We start from the raw sequence: 18,789 nt of genomic DNA, 5'->3' as shown, positions 1-18,789 counted from the left end.
GCAAATAAATAGTTTCATTACAATTACAACTAAATGGTGTGAAAACAAAGGTTGAATTGGCTCCTTCACAATAAGCAATTCTGGGAATTTCTACAACTGCTTAGGTAGTTACAAACCTGTATGTGTTACGGATGCACAAGCCATTACTGCAGGTAAACTCGTTTTCTGTGCAAGATCTTCGTGTGCAGTTCTGGTGTTCATCAAGAGCATCACTGCAGTCAGCATCACCATCACAGACCCATGCCCGAGGAATGCACCTCCTGAGCGGGGGTCGATTGTTGGCACAAGTGAACTCTGCTGCTGTGCAGTTGCGGTTTGCTGAAGGAAAAGCACACTCACTGACCAAGTTATACTCTGTGTATGTGACACCCTTCTCCACCACCCACACAAACAGCTTGGATATCCACCCATAATCCACAGCAGAACCATGTCCTGCTGCACATGCAGAGATAGATACCACTGTACCTTCTCATGTACAAAACTGCACATTGCTCTTCGTGGAGGCTGACTGGGAGCCAAAGCATTCCTTAGGCAGTGTTGACACATGCAGAAATCTGCACCTTACTGGATTCTCAAATAAGTTTTTTTAGCCAGATTTTCTGGGAGCTGAACAGCCTCTATTCCCTATTTTGTTCAAGGTATTCTGTGCTCCAGGGAGCAAGCAGAGGTAGAAGTATTACAGTTAATAAGGGCAAGGACTACAAGTATAACCAGTTGTTCTCAAAAGAATCATGAAGCAGCACCAGACTTGGTGAACCTCCTTCTCTTTGTTCACCCTCTACACAGATACACTTCTTTTGTTCACTAGTTTTTAAAGATTTTAAGCCACAAACATGGTTATTAGTATGCACAAGATGCAGCGCATTATAACTAGGGAGTATCTCCACTGAAGCTGCTCTAGCTGCCCAGATCATACACACAACCCAGGTTAACTATATCTCCATTTCAACTCAACAATACAAAGAAGAATAATTACAAAATTAGAACAATGATTTTTGGTTTTTTTAACCAGTAAAATGTTCAATTTTGATTCAATATCATGAAAATGAAGGTATAGGAAAACTGTACCTCATGCTTAATGTGCACCTTTATAGGGTAGAAAAATTGGCAGTGAGTGAGAGTTTGGCTGTTTTCTAAAAAATACCTGCAGGACAAAGTGCAGTATCTACTTGCATTAACCACCTACCACAATTATGTCTTTGATCCTCATCACTCATATCCCCACAGTCATTGTCACCATCACAGATCCATGTTGCTGGGATACATCTGCCATCATCACATCTGAACTGGTCACTCGAACAAGTCCGCATTTGGGGCACTTAAAAATGAACACAATCACTGTGCTTGTTAACTAACCTGCACTGCCATGAAATCTACTGAGGACTACTTCAGGCAGAAGCTCAGGACAGTGAAATGTAAAATCAAAGCTGAATCGTAAAATATTTAATGTATAAGATGCAAAACATTTTCTTAAGATACAACTCCAGTAATGTGCAAAGTAAGCTACCAGCCCTGCTGAAACCACAGAATAATCTTGTCTTGTGTTATTCTTACTTTTACAGTGAGAATAATAACTATGTCCTTTTTTTTACCTCCTACTCTACTCCTCTGCTTATTCCCATCAGTTTCTATTGTACATACAGGATTTGTTTACTGTAATACTATGATACCCATGTACTGTGTCAACACTGCTCCCTTCTGCATCCCATATTCCCTTTTTCCCCAAATGTAATACTGCATGCACACTTTCTGTACAGCATGACATCTGCTTTTACATGCAAAACAATACCAAAATACTTGCTATTTTTTTGCCATTTGATTCGCTACAATCATAGTCTTATAGGGATAAGATGTTATATATTAAGAGTAATCACATTACAAGCAATAAGGTGTTGCAACTAAAACATTCATATTCCATACACAGCTTTAAGTATTTAAAACTCAAATTACTCAGTGACTCAGATTAGAAAGAGTGAATAAAACTCAGAAGATACTTATTTTCTATCTAGTCTGGATTAAAGCTTTTGCCTACAAGACAAATTACTGATTTGCCATAACCCATCATGTTGTATCTTCTGAGTGCAGACTTACCACAAGAAGCAGGTTCATCAGAGCCATCAGCACAATCTATTCCTTGATCACAGTACCAATGAGCAGGAATACAACGTCCCGATGTACAACGAAACTCACTATTTGTGCAAGTCAGAGAGACTGGAAGAAAAAACCTATGCATGACTTTTTTTTTCTGCTACCTTTCCAACTTAAGTTGCTTTTGAGTCCATGTTATGCAAAAAATATTACAGTCCCCAAAAACGAAAGAGAAAAATTATGCTAGGGAGGATTTTCTCAGCTTCTCTGAAAAGAGTTCATTGTACAAACTAGCTTGTTATTTGTATGCAAAAATGCACTTCATTTTCTCCTGGGCATGTGTATCAGCCAGTAAGTAGACAGAATTTGCCCTGGAAATAGGATTGCATGCAGCAACTGTACATATATTCTAGATTTATACTTGAGACTTGAGATTTGTACACAAGAAAATGACCACATTCCAGTGTACTCATTTCTCCAGTGCTCAAACCAGGTATAACAGACTCAGTGCTTTACAGAAAATCAAAATGTGCACTAAGTAATATCTCATGGTAGAGAATTTTACTCCTTCCATTTTTCTTCAATTGCTGGTAGGAACCTTTCCTTAATGACAGTGAAGAACAAACCATAACACTGAGTAGCTCCAGCTCAGCATGCTGCAAGTACTCTCTGCACTTTAGCCAAGCCCCTTGATCCTGGCATGTATAAGGGGTTTTGACAATTTCTTCAGTTGTTACCAATACTTTCCTGAACCCTCTGATAGTTTCAAAATACCAGAAGGATTAAGTCTGGCCTTTTAACTTGCTCTTCCCTGTGTCTTTAATGATGGAAATCAAAGACAGTTAACTATTGCTCATTAACATCTTAGTGTTTCTTTTGTCTCTCATTCTTTATCTCTCTCCCTCTTCCTTGCTCTTCACCACTTCTCAATTTATATAATTCAGCAGGGACATAAAGAGCAGAAGGGATAAAGCACACCTTTGACAAGCAGAACAAGGCTCACTATAGCAACATATTCTTGACACACGGGTGTCCATAGATAACAGTGGCCACATTTTGACTACAAAAATTGAACTCACATTTTAGAAAAACTGTGGCAGCTAGTTCAAAGCATGTACCTTTAGAAAAAATAGTGAAAGCAAAAATAATCTACTCAGGCAATACTAAAACTAAATCACGACCTGAAAATATCCATTATGTTTTACAAATTGATCCATAGTATTTCATATGGGAAAACTACTACCTAACTTCCACCTAATAAAAATGTCCTGGCAGAGTTAATCTGGTTTGTAATTAAGGCTGATTCAAAACTTAGGCACTTCCATATCCTAACTGGAAAATACAAAAAAGAATGAATCATATGCTAAAGCATAACCACATGAAAGAGCTAAAAGAAATTCGAGACCATAGACAAATTCATTCAGTTAGAAGGAAGAATATTCTAAAGTTAAAGTTATGGAAAAAGACAACCCTCTATAATACTTAAGTTCCAAACACCTTGTAAAACAATAAAAAATACAGACCAAAATAAGCAAAAGGAACAATCCTCAAATGCTATATTAAAATTCTGTAAAAATGTATAATCTTTTTTATTAGTTAAAAGCATTATTTAGATAATTATGAGACAATAGTATCATGCATATATAACCAGTATTACAAAAGTATAAGTTTTGAGAACAGTTGGAGTTACATTAAAATAAAAGAGCAGTGGAATAAATTACAGAAGTATCAGAGAAGTAACAAAGGCCCTTTAACTCTCTTAACTTACCACAGTGAGTAGGACTCTCATCACTCATATCTCCACAGTCATTATCACCATCACACAAGTATGTTCGAGGAATGCAAATATTTGTGCTTTGACATTTTGTAAAACCAGACTGGCACGTACGCTCCGCTTTAAGGAGGGAGGAAAAGAAGTGCTTTAGCACTATTTTAAACACTGTCATGCAGTTATTTTCATGAACTGCAAAAGTAGCCAATATTGAACTAATCATAGTTTACATCCTAAAGAAAACAAACATAACTGATAACTTTTATAAGGTATATAATTTTAAATTGTGCTATTATGGGATCACAATATACACTCCTGATTATTAAACATAGTATAATTAACATAGCATGACACAAAGTAAAAGGTCATTGTCAAATTACAGGCTAATCTTGCAAAAACATAAACCCTGAATCCAAGTTATCTGAAATAGTATTTTTAAATGCATGGAATTACTCACAAGAATTAACATCACATACTGCATGAGTATTTGTCGCTTCAAGGCAGACTACTTACAGCAACATTTATTATGTAATATCTTAGGGTGTTCCAGAATGTGATTTATGAACTCTATTTGCTTCAAACAGCACTAAACAGTACCTGTAATGTAAATTTTAAAAACTTTTGTCCTTCTTGTTGGTTTTGTCAGATTTCTTCACATATAACCATATTTCCCTCTTCCTTTGTCTAGAGAGTCAGACACCAATAGGCACTAGGTACTAAAGCTCAACTTACGACAATTCCTCTCATCTGATGTGCCATTGTCATAACAGTTGTTTACTCCATTGCAGACATACTGAAGGGATATACACCTTCCATTATTGCAAGTAAATTCTGTGTGGGAGTCACAGGTTCGGAACAAGCAGCCAATCTCATCACTGTTATCTCCACAGTCATTGTAGTGATCGCAGCGGTAATGATAGGGTACACATCGCCCATTGCCACAGGTGAAAGCTGTTGGCTGACAAGTATGGAAAGCTGCAGAAAATAAAAAAGAAAAAAAAAGTGGATAAAATATAATCCAAGTTCTCTGACAAAGGACCAAGTAAAATCACAATATTTTTACCTGCCAGGGCAAACACAGCTGCAAAACGGACTGCATGAAAAGTAAAATACATATTTAAATTAAAAAATTAGAAAGTGGCTATACATGACAAAAATTCAATACTACAGCGCTTCTGGATTCTAAAGCAAACCACTAGTCTTTCAGATCTGAAATCTGTAAGCAAGCAAGGGATTGTCTCTTAAACTACAGCCATAAGATCCATGATCATAAAGCCATAAAAGTGACAGAGACTACAGAACAGGCAAGACAGAGTATACTTTCTAAAGCAGTCCTTTAAAATGCTTACCACACACACTTTCCAACTCATCACTGCCATCACCACAATCATTGTCATTGTCACATTTCCACCGCTCAGAGATACAATGTCCATTAAGGCATGTGAAGAAACCAGTATCACACCTGGTACCATTATCCACAATACAGTGCTTGTTGTTATTGGCTAAATACCAGCGACCTTCAGAGGGGCACTGACATTCTGCACCAGCTGGACCTAAATTTATGTTTGACAGTTTAAAAAAAATAAAAATAGGACACAACAAAAAGGAAAGTAATTTAACATTGATGTATTATATAGGTTTCTGTGAAAATGTTCACAGATGTAACACTTTAAAAAGCAAAGCAATTTTCGTAATTCCTACGCGATTTATTTACTTATTTCTATTTACTCTGAAATAACAAAAGTTATTTCAGAGTTCCCTAGAGGAACTGAGACCAGAATTTGGAGTATCTTAGTACTTGTTTGTTGTCCAAATGCCTTTTTAGTGGCAGCAAGATGGCACGTGATGCTTTCAAATATCACAGCTATATACACGGATACTTTATCCCTCAAAATCAAAACAGGGGTTCAAAATTTCTTGCAATAGGCAAGCTGCTCTTCTCAAAATTAATGAGAAGTTTCTGTTGTTTTCAGGAAAGATAGACCTTTAATGGTATGTAACACACTACAAATGAAAACAGGCACTGAATGACTTTTTCAATGTCAAGGATCATAACTCCCAAAAATCTACAACACATGAAACACTTATGTAAAGAAATAGCAACCATAAATTTTTAGAATGTCTTGTAGGAAACAGCTGATCAGTAAGAGCATATACTCTTAAGATAAGCACATCCTGCAGCACTCACTTCATGTCTCATCCAAGGAAATTTTAAACCTCAGAAAACAATGCTTTTGTTTAAGTTAGAGAAACCCATAATTTTCACTTGTGAGGATTCTCAGACACAACCCTTAGGTGTGTTGGTGAAATACCATGATCTTAAATGGCAATTATTTTGATTGCATTTATAAAAAAAGAGATATTAAAAATTTGTGAACAGTAAGAAATATTTCAGCTGTCCCCATGTGACTAGAATTGTTATAGTCTAAACCCTAATACAGGCAAGAGTAATAGCTCACAGTATCAAGCACAACAGCTTACCTGGTGCACAGATGTGACTGCAGCCACCATTGAACTGGTTGCAAGGGTTCATACACTGCTGCTGCTTACTTTTTGCCCAGACATGAATATCCATTGGTCTTTGTGGAAGATTCATGATCATTACAATCTGATCTGAACCATCATACTTATTAGCTCTATAAATGCTCCGTGTGTTCCAGTCTGTCCAATATATGTGCTGATCAAACACTGTCATTGCAAATGGATGTAGAGCAGTGCTAACAATTACCTCACGATTTGTACCAGTGAGAGTGCATCTCTCAATCTTCTGCCTACAATAACAAAGAAATTATAACATCTTAAAGAAGTCTTTTAACTTATGTATAAAACCATGCCCTAATTAGTCTGGCAACTGACATCCACCATTTCAGTAGTGCTCACCAGTATCTCAGGTGCTGCTATGCTCCCCCAACTCCATTAACTAGAGTTTGAAACAGAAAAGTGTACGTTCCTTTTCACATCCTGAATTCCCCTTAAAACAGACATCCCATTACAAGTGCCTCGCCCTCCTGCATGCAGATAAATCCAAACAGCCACCTTCTTCCCAGAAGATTCCATAGAGACACAGGCCATGGGATTCATTACACTACAGAGAACACTCTTCCGATACAACAAAAAAGTCTGAAAAATAACTTCTATGCTGAAGGAATCAGAGGGGAAAGGTCTGATTGCCGCAGTGGTTTCTCTGAGACCATGGGTAAATTTGAATACTTAGAAAACTAAACCATTTTTTAAAACTTTCCTGCTGATGGAAGAAATTCTGTGGCACAAATTCAAGGGTAGAGCTCTGTCTGGTAGGCAACAGCAAGAATATGAGGCCAAATTCCACCGGTGACAGGCATTAACCATGAGCAATGAATAATGTAAAATGTGTACTGCAATTGTATTCATTGGAGAAGACACTTATGAAAGTCCCAAACTGCATGCAAGACAAACGAACTGACAGTAGGTGCAAGTGCATAAAGCAGAGAAAAAAAATCTACATTGTGACATAATATAACTTATTGCACAGTAGTTTCACAGCAATATTAAAACCTGACACTGTATTGCTATTAACTCGTAGCATTCTATAATGCCAAGTACCAAATTCAACTGAAATGCTAACCAGCTAAGAAATGAGGAAAAATGAATACAGCTATTAAAATATTAACTAAATGTAAACCAACAAGTGTGTTATCAATACATACAGATTTGCATCAGCCCAGTACAGCTGCTGTTCTTCATAGTCCAGGGTAAGTCCATTTGGCCATACCAAGTTTGTGCTCACAATGGGTGTTCTGAAGTTTCCTCCAAGTGTAGCTCGTTCAATCTTTGCATTTGAACTCCAGTCAGTCCAGTACATATACCTGTCAATAATACAATTATATTTTCACAAACAAAACTCACAAACTCTGCTTTTGGTGGTGTTTCCACCTTTGTGTCGCTCACTGAATTGTGCATTGCAAAACTACAGGAAAAGATGTTCCTCTCTTTTGGCTCGCACTGACAAGGGAGTCTTCTAGAGGGATCACTGGGGTCCACTAAGTGAACTTCAGAAAATTTTTTCCAGCTCCTATGTGAATCCAGTAAAGCCAGTTAAGCTCTTTCTTATATTTTTTAATTATAACATGTTTTAAGTATAACTGGTAATGAAATTAAAAGCACAGCATCATACAGTAATCCTCTCAGGATATGTTCTGATACTGAAACAAGGATTCTTCTGAAGCATTCAAGGAACACAACAGAAAAACGGTTAGGGTTATAGGAAGTCTCTGGCAGTCTTTGTCAAGGTCTAATTTGCAGTTTCACCTGCAGTCAAAACAAAGTGCAAGACATACCCTCTGCAGGGATCTAATACAATGGCTCTGGGCCGTGGCACCCGGGCGATCACTGTGCGGTTTGATCCATCCACAGCCATCGAGCTGATGGTCTGATTCAGGTAGTCACTGTAGTAAACTCTGTTGTTGATCCAGTCAAAGGCTATGCCATCTGGAGTCCCCAGGTCTTAGGCACATGCAAGCAAACACACACAAGCTCAGCACCCTTTCCTGACATACTTCAGCACTCTTCATCTATTATAATCTGGCTACACCGAAGACTTCTTTGAAATGCCATTGCAAATCTGTCCATTTAAAAACCTGGTGTAGTAATACCTGGGAATCAGGCAGACCTGGGTATACAATAGTGTTACAAAGAACCTTCCCTCACATAGATTTAAGTTCTGGTTGCTATTATTCAAGTAGCAAGAATCCTCCCTCACTCCATTATATTAATTTATTACATATAATTTTAATTTATTATGTATCATTTTATATACAGAATAATATCTATCCAGTTTTATATTTCCATTTAATTGGGATCAAGATTAAATAAGAATCTCAGAAAAGGAAAAAATGAGAAAGAAAAAGTATCATTTTATTAGATATCTTAACTAAGTGGTCGACCTTGACCTTTAGCATAAAAATACCTGTTGAGATAGTGGTAGGTGCTGCAGGTAATATTTTTAAAGTATCTGATTACTTTGTACTATATTTCAGTGCACTTACCAGATGCAACTACAGTTGGAGAGCTAATTCCTGAGTAAATACTAACATAACTGATTCTTCCTGTTCCTGAAGGATAACTTTGTGTAAAATATATTCGGTTGTTTATGCTGTCAAAATCCAGGGCCACAGCAGTTCTTAACACATTGACTGTGCGGAAGGGAGGACTGTGGTTTTCAGGATCTAGGTGGATACTTCTGAGGGCATTTTCAAGAGCAAAAATCAGGTAATCATCCGTTGAAATGGAACATCTCTTGCCATCACTGCCTAGTGTTCCAAAGGCACAACCACATTTCGGTGTCTGAATGTCAGGGAGGGCAAAACAGAGGTGAGAACAACCTCCATTGTTGTCCAAACAAGGATTGTTGTTGACATCAAGGGGAGAACGTGACTGGAAATTACTATTGTAAATTGTAACATCCCTTAGCCAATTAATGTTATCTCTTATTACTGTTGGCTGATCAGTATTGCCTGGCTGCTTGCTGGCTTGGAAGATTTTTTTCAGGTTTCGATCCACCCAGATCATGGAATTGCCGAAGATCGTGATACCATATGGAGTTGGATAGCGACTGCCATAACGTACAATTTCAACATCACCACCATCAGGCTGAATTCTTGCAATCATATCTAAGGAATCATCCACCCAGTAAACGTAGCCATTGCTGTGATCTATGGCCAACCCACGAGGTGTGACAATGCCCTCAGACACAAGAACTGTTCTGTTGGTGCAGTCAAGAAAAGCACGTTCAATCTTTGGATTTTGCCCATAATCAGCCCAGAAGAGATATCTGTTTTTTGGGTCAACTACTATGTGCCTTGGCATGTCTATGGTAGTTTTCAGAAGCACACGGCGATAAGTTGTGTTTAAACGCAAAACTTCTATAAAAGTCTCTGTCAGGAAGGCATTTGTAAAATAAAGATTTCCTGTATACAAAAAACCAAAACAAAGCAAATCAGAAAAGCAAAAGAGAAAGTTAATATTAGCATCAATACCTGAGAAACACAAGTTGCTAAAATACCAAACCACAAAATGAGTAACCATCATAAATATGTTAGCAGTTGGAAGCATAAGGTACTTGACTACCATCTGATGAATTAGAAAGAATACAGCCAAACTGACTGTATTCAATTAATTTCTAAATTCTCATGGATGGCCATGGGTATCTATAGCACAGTTGCCTTTTAAAACACACAACTATGAAATCCATATTATGGCACAAGACTATAAACAGGAAGTAAATTAAGTCTTTACAACAGATGATTATCCTAAAACCCATCCCAACAAGCCTATCCATCAACAGAAAAACCTTTGCAAAACATATACACAGTACATATACATATATATACAAAACTAAAGTACTAATGGCAGGTGTTGATTAATATTTTCTGAAGAGTTAATATTTCAATTAATCTCTAATATGTTTAAATAGGAACGGGAAGTACAAGTGGAAATTATAGTTCAATGATAAATATTTCTTCTGCTTTTTTTACTTTTCATTATAAATTATAATATGTGTACACATCAGTCTGAGGGTAGATAAAAAGTCCTTTCTTATTTACAATGTCATAACACAGGTTTTGTGCATTCTTCTCTGGTACATGTTTTCACAATGATAGTTCACAGGTACATACAAACGTACAGACAAGAACAGAGGCCTAAGACAAATATTAAAGCACCAGGCTCTCTACATCTTCTCTGATACACTTTCAACTTTACATATATATATATATATATATATATATATATATATATAAATAAACGTAAACCACAAGCTAGAATGACGGCACTTCCATTCAAAATAGTTCAATTAGAATCTGCTTATGTTAGCATAAAAAATTTAAAATATGTAAAGAATAACATTCTCCTAAATTCAGCTGTGCTTACCTGCTACCCAGTCAATTGCAATGCCACGGATCCCATTTCGTCCTATTCCATTTGTAACAACATTTCTAAAATAAGAACCATCAGGTTTAATTTTACGTATTGCATTCTGAGAAGAAACTGTGCTACTGAAGTCACACCAGTAAATGAAACCAGAAGGCATGTGAACATCCACATGAAGTGCATTTCGTCCTGAAATATTTTGAAAAGTTTTAATTAATGATTTTTTATATAAACTAAATTATTTAAAGTATGTGCTATGCTAGAAAGAAATGCCAAAATCCTAGGCATGACAAGATTTTTTCCTATTATAATATTCACATACCTCTTCCTGCCAGTGGTACCATGGCTTCAGAGTGATCTGATGTCTCTAAACTAAATCCTTTAATTGCAGAGAGCATAGAAACAACTACAAATGAACTGTATGGGGAACAGGTTCTGTTATCAGGGTTTAGCTGAAAGCCAGTAGCACAGGCACAGGTGAATAATCCACCAGGTACAGGCAGGCAAAGCTGCTGGCAAACTCCAATATTATTACTGCAGCCATTTGTGGATCCAGCAGAATCTGCAAAAGACATACATGGCAAAAAAAAACTGTATCATCACAAACACCTATAGTTAAACACTCAAATGCATATAGTTGTATAGTATTAACAATCAGCTGACAAAAATAAAGGTCCTAATCAGAATACATTTTAGCACCGATGTGATAGTACTGGGGTTATTGGTCTCTTGTGATCTAAGATCAATGAGGCAAACAGTCAGGTAAAACACATTTGAAGCTAAAGTCACAACATTTCTTAGTCAACACGATTTTAATAAAACTACATGAGCCAATAGATGCCTTAATTAGATGGCGGAGCATCTCTTTACCAAAACCAGGCAAAATGCTTCTGACACTTTTCCTGTAAGCCAAATAAAAGCATATCCTTTGAAAGAGCAACCATTCTGTCTCTAAGGAAAGTTCGAGTTTTTGCAAGTTGAATATCCTGAAACATCTCTCTAAGCAAATACTCACTGTCTCTGTAATACACTCGCAGGCTCTTCAGTCTTGGGACATTATCTCTCAGTGCTACTTTGTTTGCACCGGTGGCCTTGTCAACTCGTTCAATTACTTCATAATCTCGATCAGTGTAGTACAGAAAGGTACCGTACACAGCAACTCCCCAGGGATGAGAAAGGTGAACCACCAGAGTCACACGATTTGTACCATCCACATTGCCTCTCTCAATCTAAGAAAACATTTTAAAGATTAAGATTATATTTCCTATAGCAACAGTGCAGTGTTATAATATAAAACTAAAATGCAATGCATGATACTAAAATCTCTTTTGTCCATGAAATATTTAGGTACAAGGTAGGAAGAAAAGGTAGGCAGTATATGATTTCTGATCTTATACTTTTGATGGTATTTAATAACAGCTATCCAGATTTTGCTTGGTCCTGCAACTCCCATTTATAAGAGAAAACTTAAGTAACTGAATCACTCATGTGAACCATAGATACAGAGACAGGTAAAGAAGCAATTATTTAAAAAATATCTCCTACCATTCCTGTGCTTGTAACAGCCCAGTACAACTTTTGTTCCTTAATGTCAATGGTAAGAAACTCTACATGGTCCAGGTTGCCAGTGAAGAGGTTTTGTATGCCTGAGCCATCCATGTTTGCACTGGCAATCTTTGCCGGGACACCACTGTCAGTTCCCTGGTCTGTCCAGTACAACTTCCTGTAACAGACATTATCAGATCTGTTAGCAGAACTGGCAAGAGAAATCAGTGGACCAGAGTCACTTGAGTATATGCTTAAAGCCGATTGCTCTGTCAGTCAAATACTCCAGCACATGCTGAGCAGAGCTCATGTTGAATCGAACCACAATGAAAAAGAGCTAATCTGAGAAAGAGAAGAATGCTTGTTCTCTTGACAAAGATAAACACCTGGTTCTCTTGGAAGAGAGGAATGCCTCTTAAGTAATTTTTAGAAATCCATAACCTCACCTATTTCATCTCATGATACGATCAGCAGATAAATGCACTAGAGTATTACAACTATAATATAAAAGGAAGAGAATAATAATTCTGTTTCACAGATGGCTGCAACATTTCAGAGCGAGTTTGGTTTCAATTTTCAATTAAAACTACAGAATCAGAAAAAACCTAGATGAAACAGAGAAAAGGCAAATTGTTCTTTTTGGGAGCAAGCAGCAAAATTAAAATTAGTGCTATGCTTTTTGACATGTGACATTTTTCCAAGTAATACGTCTTTCTACTAGGCTCAAGTCAGACATCACAAGATATTTTACAGAAAGACTTTGGAGCGCTCTTTATTCTGGGTTCCCATTTTTCAGGGATTTTTTCACAATCATAATATTCTGATTTTTTTTTTAATTAAAAAATGGTACTATACAAGCATATTGTAAATTAAGGAGGATGAACATCTATGTAGTCATTTAGGAAGCTATGCATATATTTTTTACAGCTTATAAAGAGTAAATAAATTCTGCACAAATATGAAACAAATAAAACCATGTCAAGTCTAGGATGAAACCTGAAAACCCTAAAAAACAAGAAAAATATGGAGAATACACTCATGAGCAAATACAACAGCAGTTTTGGAAATTTACCCTCTTGCTGGATCAACTGCCAAACCAATTGGTGTGCCAGCTCCCAGAGAGGTGCCATCATTGGTAATCAGTGTTTTCCTGTACATTATGTCACCATGCAGCTTCAGGACCTATGCAAACATTTAACTTATCAGACCATGCAATAGAGAACTTACAGTGCATTTTCAAATTACATGAATGAAGCCTAAATCAACACGGAGTTGAAATTGCAGAAGACTTTCTCAAATACTAGGAAAAAAAAAGCACATTGTTTCGTACTCCAACCATCTCTCTTCTCTAACAGGCATCCCTTGAAGGAGCTGCTTGCAGCTAAGAACCTGCCTATGATAACAAGGATCCTAGGTATAAAACCAGTTTATCTCTCAGTTTCCATTATATCTTCAAGGCCTGAATGGGTTGATGAAATTCTGATTTAGGAAGCATCCCATTTTATTTGCTCAAATTAGTTGCCTTTTCATTTAATAGTAGGCATTTATATTTTGGAACAAGAACACTAATGACTTAGTGATGAAGTCATCACTAATGAATGAAGTAAACATTAATGAATGTGTTTATTCACAGGCATTACTGTATTACATCTTACTAATCCTCCATTTCTCTACTCTGAATGACAATTTTATCCCTCACATACCATGAGACTACTTGCCTCTAGAAAGCTACATGACACGTTATCAAAGCATTTGGGAATGGACCTTACTGCATTCAATGGCAGCCTTCCTTTACTATCAGAGGCATTGCATTGGGATTATTGATTTGAAGTAAGGACAGTAGTAACTCTAGTCATCATAGATGCTGTGTGTTAAACACTAGAAGCCTAAGGTGTTGTAGGGAGAAAACAAAAAGAGAGACTTACACACAAATAAAATTTGCAGGATAGATCTATGCACAAAGTGTCCAGAATATACTGCTTTCAATATTTTTGACTATGTTTAAGTTTCTGTTCAAGTTTGTAAAGTATTTTTCTACAGACAGATTACACTTTAAATCTAATTTAAGTTTTTCATGAAATAAATATTACTAATTTCAACCTGTATATGTAGCAGTGAAAAATCTAGGCTCTTGTTTTCCAATTGTCCCTCTTAAATAATTACCTCAATTGACTGTGTTCCTGGGTTACTGTAATACAGGTTTGCAGATATCCAGTCTAGTGCCAGACCAGTAGGAGCACCAATAACAGCTGCTGGAGCAAAAACTGTCCTGTTGGTTCCATCTGACCTCACTCTATGAATTTCACCCTTGGAAAGAAAAATAACAAAAGTTTAAAAAATGTCAAGAGCAGAAAACACTCTTCTATTCCAACTACACTAGCATTTTTATGCTGCAATCTCTCCTAATGCTAGCGCAGTTCTAGGAGGAAGAAGGCAGAGGCAGAAATAGGGCAGAACAGGCACATAAAATGGAGCACAGAAACTAGAAATATCTTTATTGCAGAGGGTGATCCATGACTGACACAGGCATTTCAGCTCTGTTTGGGAGCAACAGAAGCCTGAGGCCTGCAGGTCAGGGATACAGCTGGGGGGCACAGCCCAGAGGCACTCATTTGTCCGGCTTTGTCAATACCCACCAAAAGCAGACCAAACACTTGCCCTGCAAAGGCACCTGCCATTCCACTTGCCAGGATTTAACTTGCTGTTAATGATGTATCAGCCCTTGACCTCCTACACTATTGTATATGTCAGCTGTATCTGCTGGCTGACATCTGCCAAGAATATTTTTTTTCAGACTGAAGGGAAGATGAAACAGATTCCCAAGTAGTTAAGGAGTTTCTCAGGCAAAGATTTTCTTAAATAGGTCTATTTAAAATACTTTATTGAACAGTCTAACTTTAAAATAACAAATAATTAAACAAATTGTAATTTCTTTTTAGTGGTATAGAATACAGTTTAAAATTAGTTATTTTAAAAATTTTATTTATTTCAGAGCTGCAAAATGTAAAGAAAGCAGGTTGGGGAAAAAAGCAAAAATCTTGTGTGGATGAAACATAACAAGTTTGTGTGAACTGTTTCTGTTAGAATATAATTACAGAAATCTCCTTATCTACCATCATACTTCTCCAAGACCTAATTATTGCTTTTCTTGACAAAAATAATTGTTTTTAAGTTTCTGAGAGTGAAGACATGTTGCAGAATCAGTAGTTTCCTATCACATCTGTCTCATAGATGACCATAGATATCTTCCCTTTAAAGTGTCTCCATTCACAAAAATTATGTATTTTTTGTCTTTTGTTTTTTGTGACAAGTTAGCCTTATAAAACACATAGAGTTTCTTAGTTCATGACCAGCAATAAAAGTAATTAGTCAAACAATTATAATTAACTATTAAGAATTAGTTCAAATTAATTTTTAAATCTATAAGCCTCACATGTGCTACCTGGAAATTATTGTGAGTTTGCAACCATTTTCTATTTAAAGAGATGCTTCTCTATGATAGTTTACTAAGTGCTCAGACTAAATGCACATACATTCATTCTAGTGCTAAGTGTCACTGTGTCCCATGCACTGCTCCCATGGGGCTGTGTTTGCAGAATTGACTCCTAAGTCAAGAGAGCAGAGAGAGTCGACTACAACACAGCAGAGCTCAGAGTGTGGGTCTGTCAGTGCTCTCCAGTGTTTCCTGTTCATGCCTCCGAGCCAGAAAAAAACACTAATCAGATGTCTCTGCTGACAAAAATAAGAACTACTTTACAAAAGAGATGAAGCTTCCTTACTCGTCCTAGGAAAACAACCAACCAAATAAGAAAGAAAAAAAAAATTAAAACCCAAAAAAAAAAAAAACAAAAAAAAAAAAAAAAAAAAAAAACAAAAACAAAAAAAAACCAAACCACGAAAAAACCAACCCCCCCCCAAAAAATAACCAAAAAAACCCCAAAACAAAACAAAAAACCACTACACCACAACAAAAAAAAGCTAACGTCTTTCTGTCCAAAACACTTCAAAAATAAAAAAGGTTTTAATTTAGTGCACATTTTGAACACAAATAGTAACTTACCGGATTTTCAACCCAATAAATCATCTGTTCAGAGTCATCAAAGTCAACATCAACACCATTTTGAACTCCTGCTATTGGAACCATAGCATCATTTGTCTTCTCCTCAGGGTTCAGAGAAATTCCGTAAATTATATTATCTCTTACAGCAATAAGGAAAGGGTGTTCAACTGTGAAAACAAAGAGTAATTCAGAGTTGCTTCTGGTCAAGAAAAAGGCATTATGATACCTTTCCCCCTCCTAACCAAAAGTTCCCTGATGCTGAGAATGGTTCAATATTACCAGTGATGTTTTGAAACCACTTACGTAAAGGTTTGTTCCCTCACTAGGAACACAGTTATCAGTTATTTAAACTGCTGTAACATTTTAAGTTTCAGCACAGTGCAATCACAATCCAAATTCTGAGAAGGAGTAAGTAAATGAGACAAAGGACAGTGCATCAGGTGATCTGAGAAAATGCATCAGAGAGCTGCAGATTGAGAGTCAGCAACTGCATTTCTCATCTGCTAGGGACTCGGGGAAGAGAATCTCCTGAACACAGATTCCCTCTCCTCTTCCTTGTGCTTTGCACTTTGGAGAACAAATAAATCCTAGCCTCTTCTTCCCATGTGCCACTTAACAAAGAACTGGGTTGTTGTAGAAGTAACCCATTTCCTCTTTTATAATAGATCAAAGACTTGGTTCATTGGTTTGGTTTTGATTTTCTTTACTGGCTGCTTAACACATTTATATAAATTTTGCAGTAAAAATTCTGGCATGAAAAAATACAAAACACAGCATCACTGCACCTCTCAAAAATTATTCTCCATACTTCTCTCTGTGTTCTAGAAGTATTTGTCAAATACAAATAAAACAAAACCTACCAGTGCTAAAGGACAACTACTCATGCTATTTATTGTGAAAGATAAAAATAGCATCAGAAATGGGAATAAAATGAGGAAAGACTATATTTGAACAGAAAACTAGTTTTCCAAATATCAAAATTGTGAGGTTCAAATTGTGAATTTTAGGGGCAAGAACCCAGATTAATCTAAGACTGAAGCTTGACTGGTAGAAGGCAACATGTATTCGCAGCCAAGGGCAACAAAGAAACAAAGTTCAGTGACCAATGAAGTCCCTTCCAGTCCTGCATCCTGACACTCTTACAATCACAATCCCTGCTTCCAAGCTGAACACTTACAATGAACACAATCATCTGACACAGCATGTTTTTATTTTTTACTGATACTAAGCTCCTTCAATATGTATTTCAACAGCCAGACATTCCATGTGGTGAGAAATTTTAAAGTGAGGCTTCTTTAAAGTGCTTATAAGAAAACTAATTTCACCCATTTTTCCCAAATGAAGAATCTGAATCTCTGATTCAGTTCTTTCCCAAACCTGTCTCCAAACCTTTAGGCCAAGTACATTCCATGTGTCCTAAATGAAGTCTGTCTGGAGTGGCCCAAACTGATTTCATGAGCAGCAGCCCACAGAAGTATGCATTTTGCCTGGGAGAGGGATGGATTTGACAATATCAGGTCTTTTTTATCATCTCATTAATACTGCCCTACCTCTCATGCAGTTCCTGTCATCAGGAGAAAGGATCCATCCTGAAGGGCAAGCACAGGAAAAAAAAAGTGGTCCAGATGAAGAAAGTAAGCAGAGGTGGCTACAGGGGGATGATGCACAGGAATTAACACCTGAAAATAAGAAAGGAACTATTAGCAGCTATAACAATATAAGCAATTAGAGAGAATATTCTCATTGTTACTAACATTAACCCAGAACTAAGACAGTTTTGCTATTTCTTTAAAATTAAAATAATGAATTACTAAGAACCACAAGCAATACAATATACTTGTGACAGGATACAATATTCCATGGAAAACCAGCACATTATCATAGTGATCTTTGCAACTTTTCTGCATCACAAAAAAAACTATCAAATTCTATTTGAAACTTTTCTTAACTGCATGGGGAAACCTGTGGGATTTGCAGTCCTTGATTGCAATAACCCTTCTAGATGGAGGATGTAAATTATTTGCTGAAACTTCTTGGAGAAACTAAAGAGAAAATAGTTGCAACATCTTACTCAAAAATAGCGTGAATTTCTTAGCTCACTTTGAAACTGTGAACCAAAAGTTGTAAAATGTAAAAAAAAGACACTGAAGATCTCTCCTGACTGCTATTATTCCTACACTACACTAAAATTCAATCTAAACTACTTCCACAAACTTGCTGGTGAAGATTTTTCAGAATGAGTAATCGTCATAAGAAAACAAAAATCAGATTTTTAGTACATCCTTAGCAATGGCAGCAGACCTTATTCTAAAAAGCTTGCAAGTTCCAGGAATTTACACAATTGTTGCTAACATAAAAACTAACAAGAACTGAAAACAAATTAACATGACAATAAAATAATGGCATAAACTCAGAACTC

General features: G+C 36.6%; 1 protein-coding gene across 2 annotated transcripts in view; it reads right to left on the bottom strand.

Annotated features, from left to right (window-relative positions):
* Positions 1–18,789, bottom strand: part of LRP2 (LDL receptor related protein 2) — a 116,565-nt gene that overhangs the window by 40,176 nt on the left and 57,600 nt on the right. For both annotated transcript variants that reach the window (XR_010369291.1, XM_064434543.1), the window contains 19 exons: positions 17,921–18,049; positions 16,371–16,537; positions 14,474–14,617; positions 13,383–13,492; positions 12,311–12,488; positions 11,781–11,994; positions 11,088–11,327; positions 10,766–10,954; positions 8,884–9,804; positions 8,176–8,341; positions 7,546–7,704; positions 6,341–6,630; positions 5,209–5,412; positions 4,923–4,952; positions 4,592–4,834; positions 3,857–3,982; positions 2,092–2,211; positions 1,187–1,318; positions 117–318 (listed from right to left, as the gene is read on the bottom strand). Coding sequence is in view for 1 of the 2 variants with exons in the window: in XM_064434543.1 (XP_064290613.1) it covers positions 117–318; positions 1,187–1,318; positions 2,092–2,211; positions 3,857–3,982; positions 4,592–4,834; positions 4,923–4,952; positions 5,209–5,412; positions 6,341–6,630; positions 7,546–7,704; positions 8,176–8,341; positions 8,884–9,804; positions 10,766–10,954; positions 11,088–11,327; positions 11,781–11,994; positions 12,311–12,488; positions 13,383–13,492; positions 14,474–14,617; positions 16,371–16,537; positions 17,921–18,049 (3,964 nt within the window). In the remaining variant the exon portion in view is untranslated. The remainder of the gene's footprint in view (positions 1–116; positions 319–1,186; positions 1,319–2,091; positions 2,212–3,856; positions 3,983–4,591; positions 4,835–4,922; positions 4,953–5,208; positions 5,413–6,340; positions 6,631–7,545; positions 7,705–8,175; positions 8,342–8,883; positions 9,805–10,765; positions 10,955–11,087; positions 11,328–11,780; positions 11,995–12,310; positions 12,489–13,382; positions 13,493–14,473; positions 14,618–16,370; positions 16,538–17,920; positions 18,050–18,789) is intronic.

Source organism: Passer domesticus, chromosome 10, assembly GCF_036417665.1.
Source record: "Passer domesticus isolate bPasDom1 chromosome 10, bPasDom1.hap1, whole genome shotgun sequence".
NCBI classification, from domain to species: Eukaryota; Metazoa; Chordata; class Aves; order Passeriformes; family Passeridae; genus Passer; species Passer domesticus.
The sequence above is the reverse complement of the archived record's forward strand: the minus strand, read 5'-3'. Positions and strand labels throughout refer to the sequence as shown.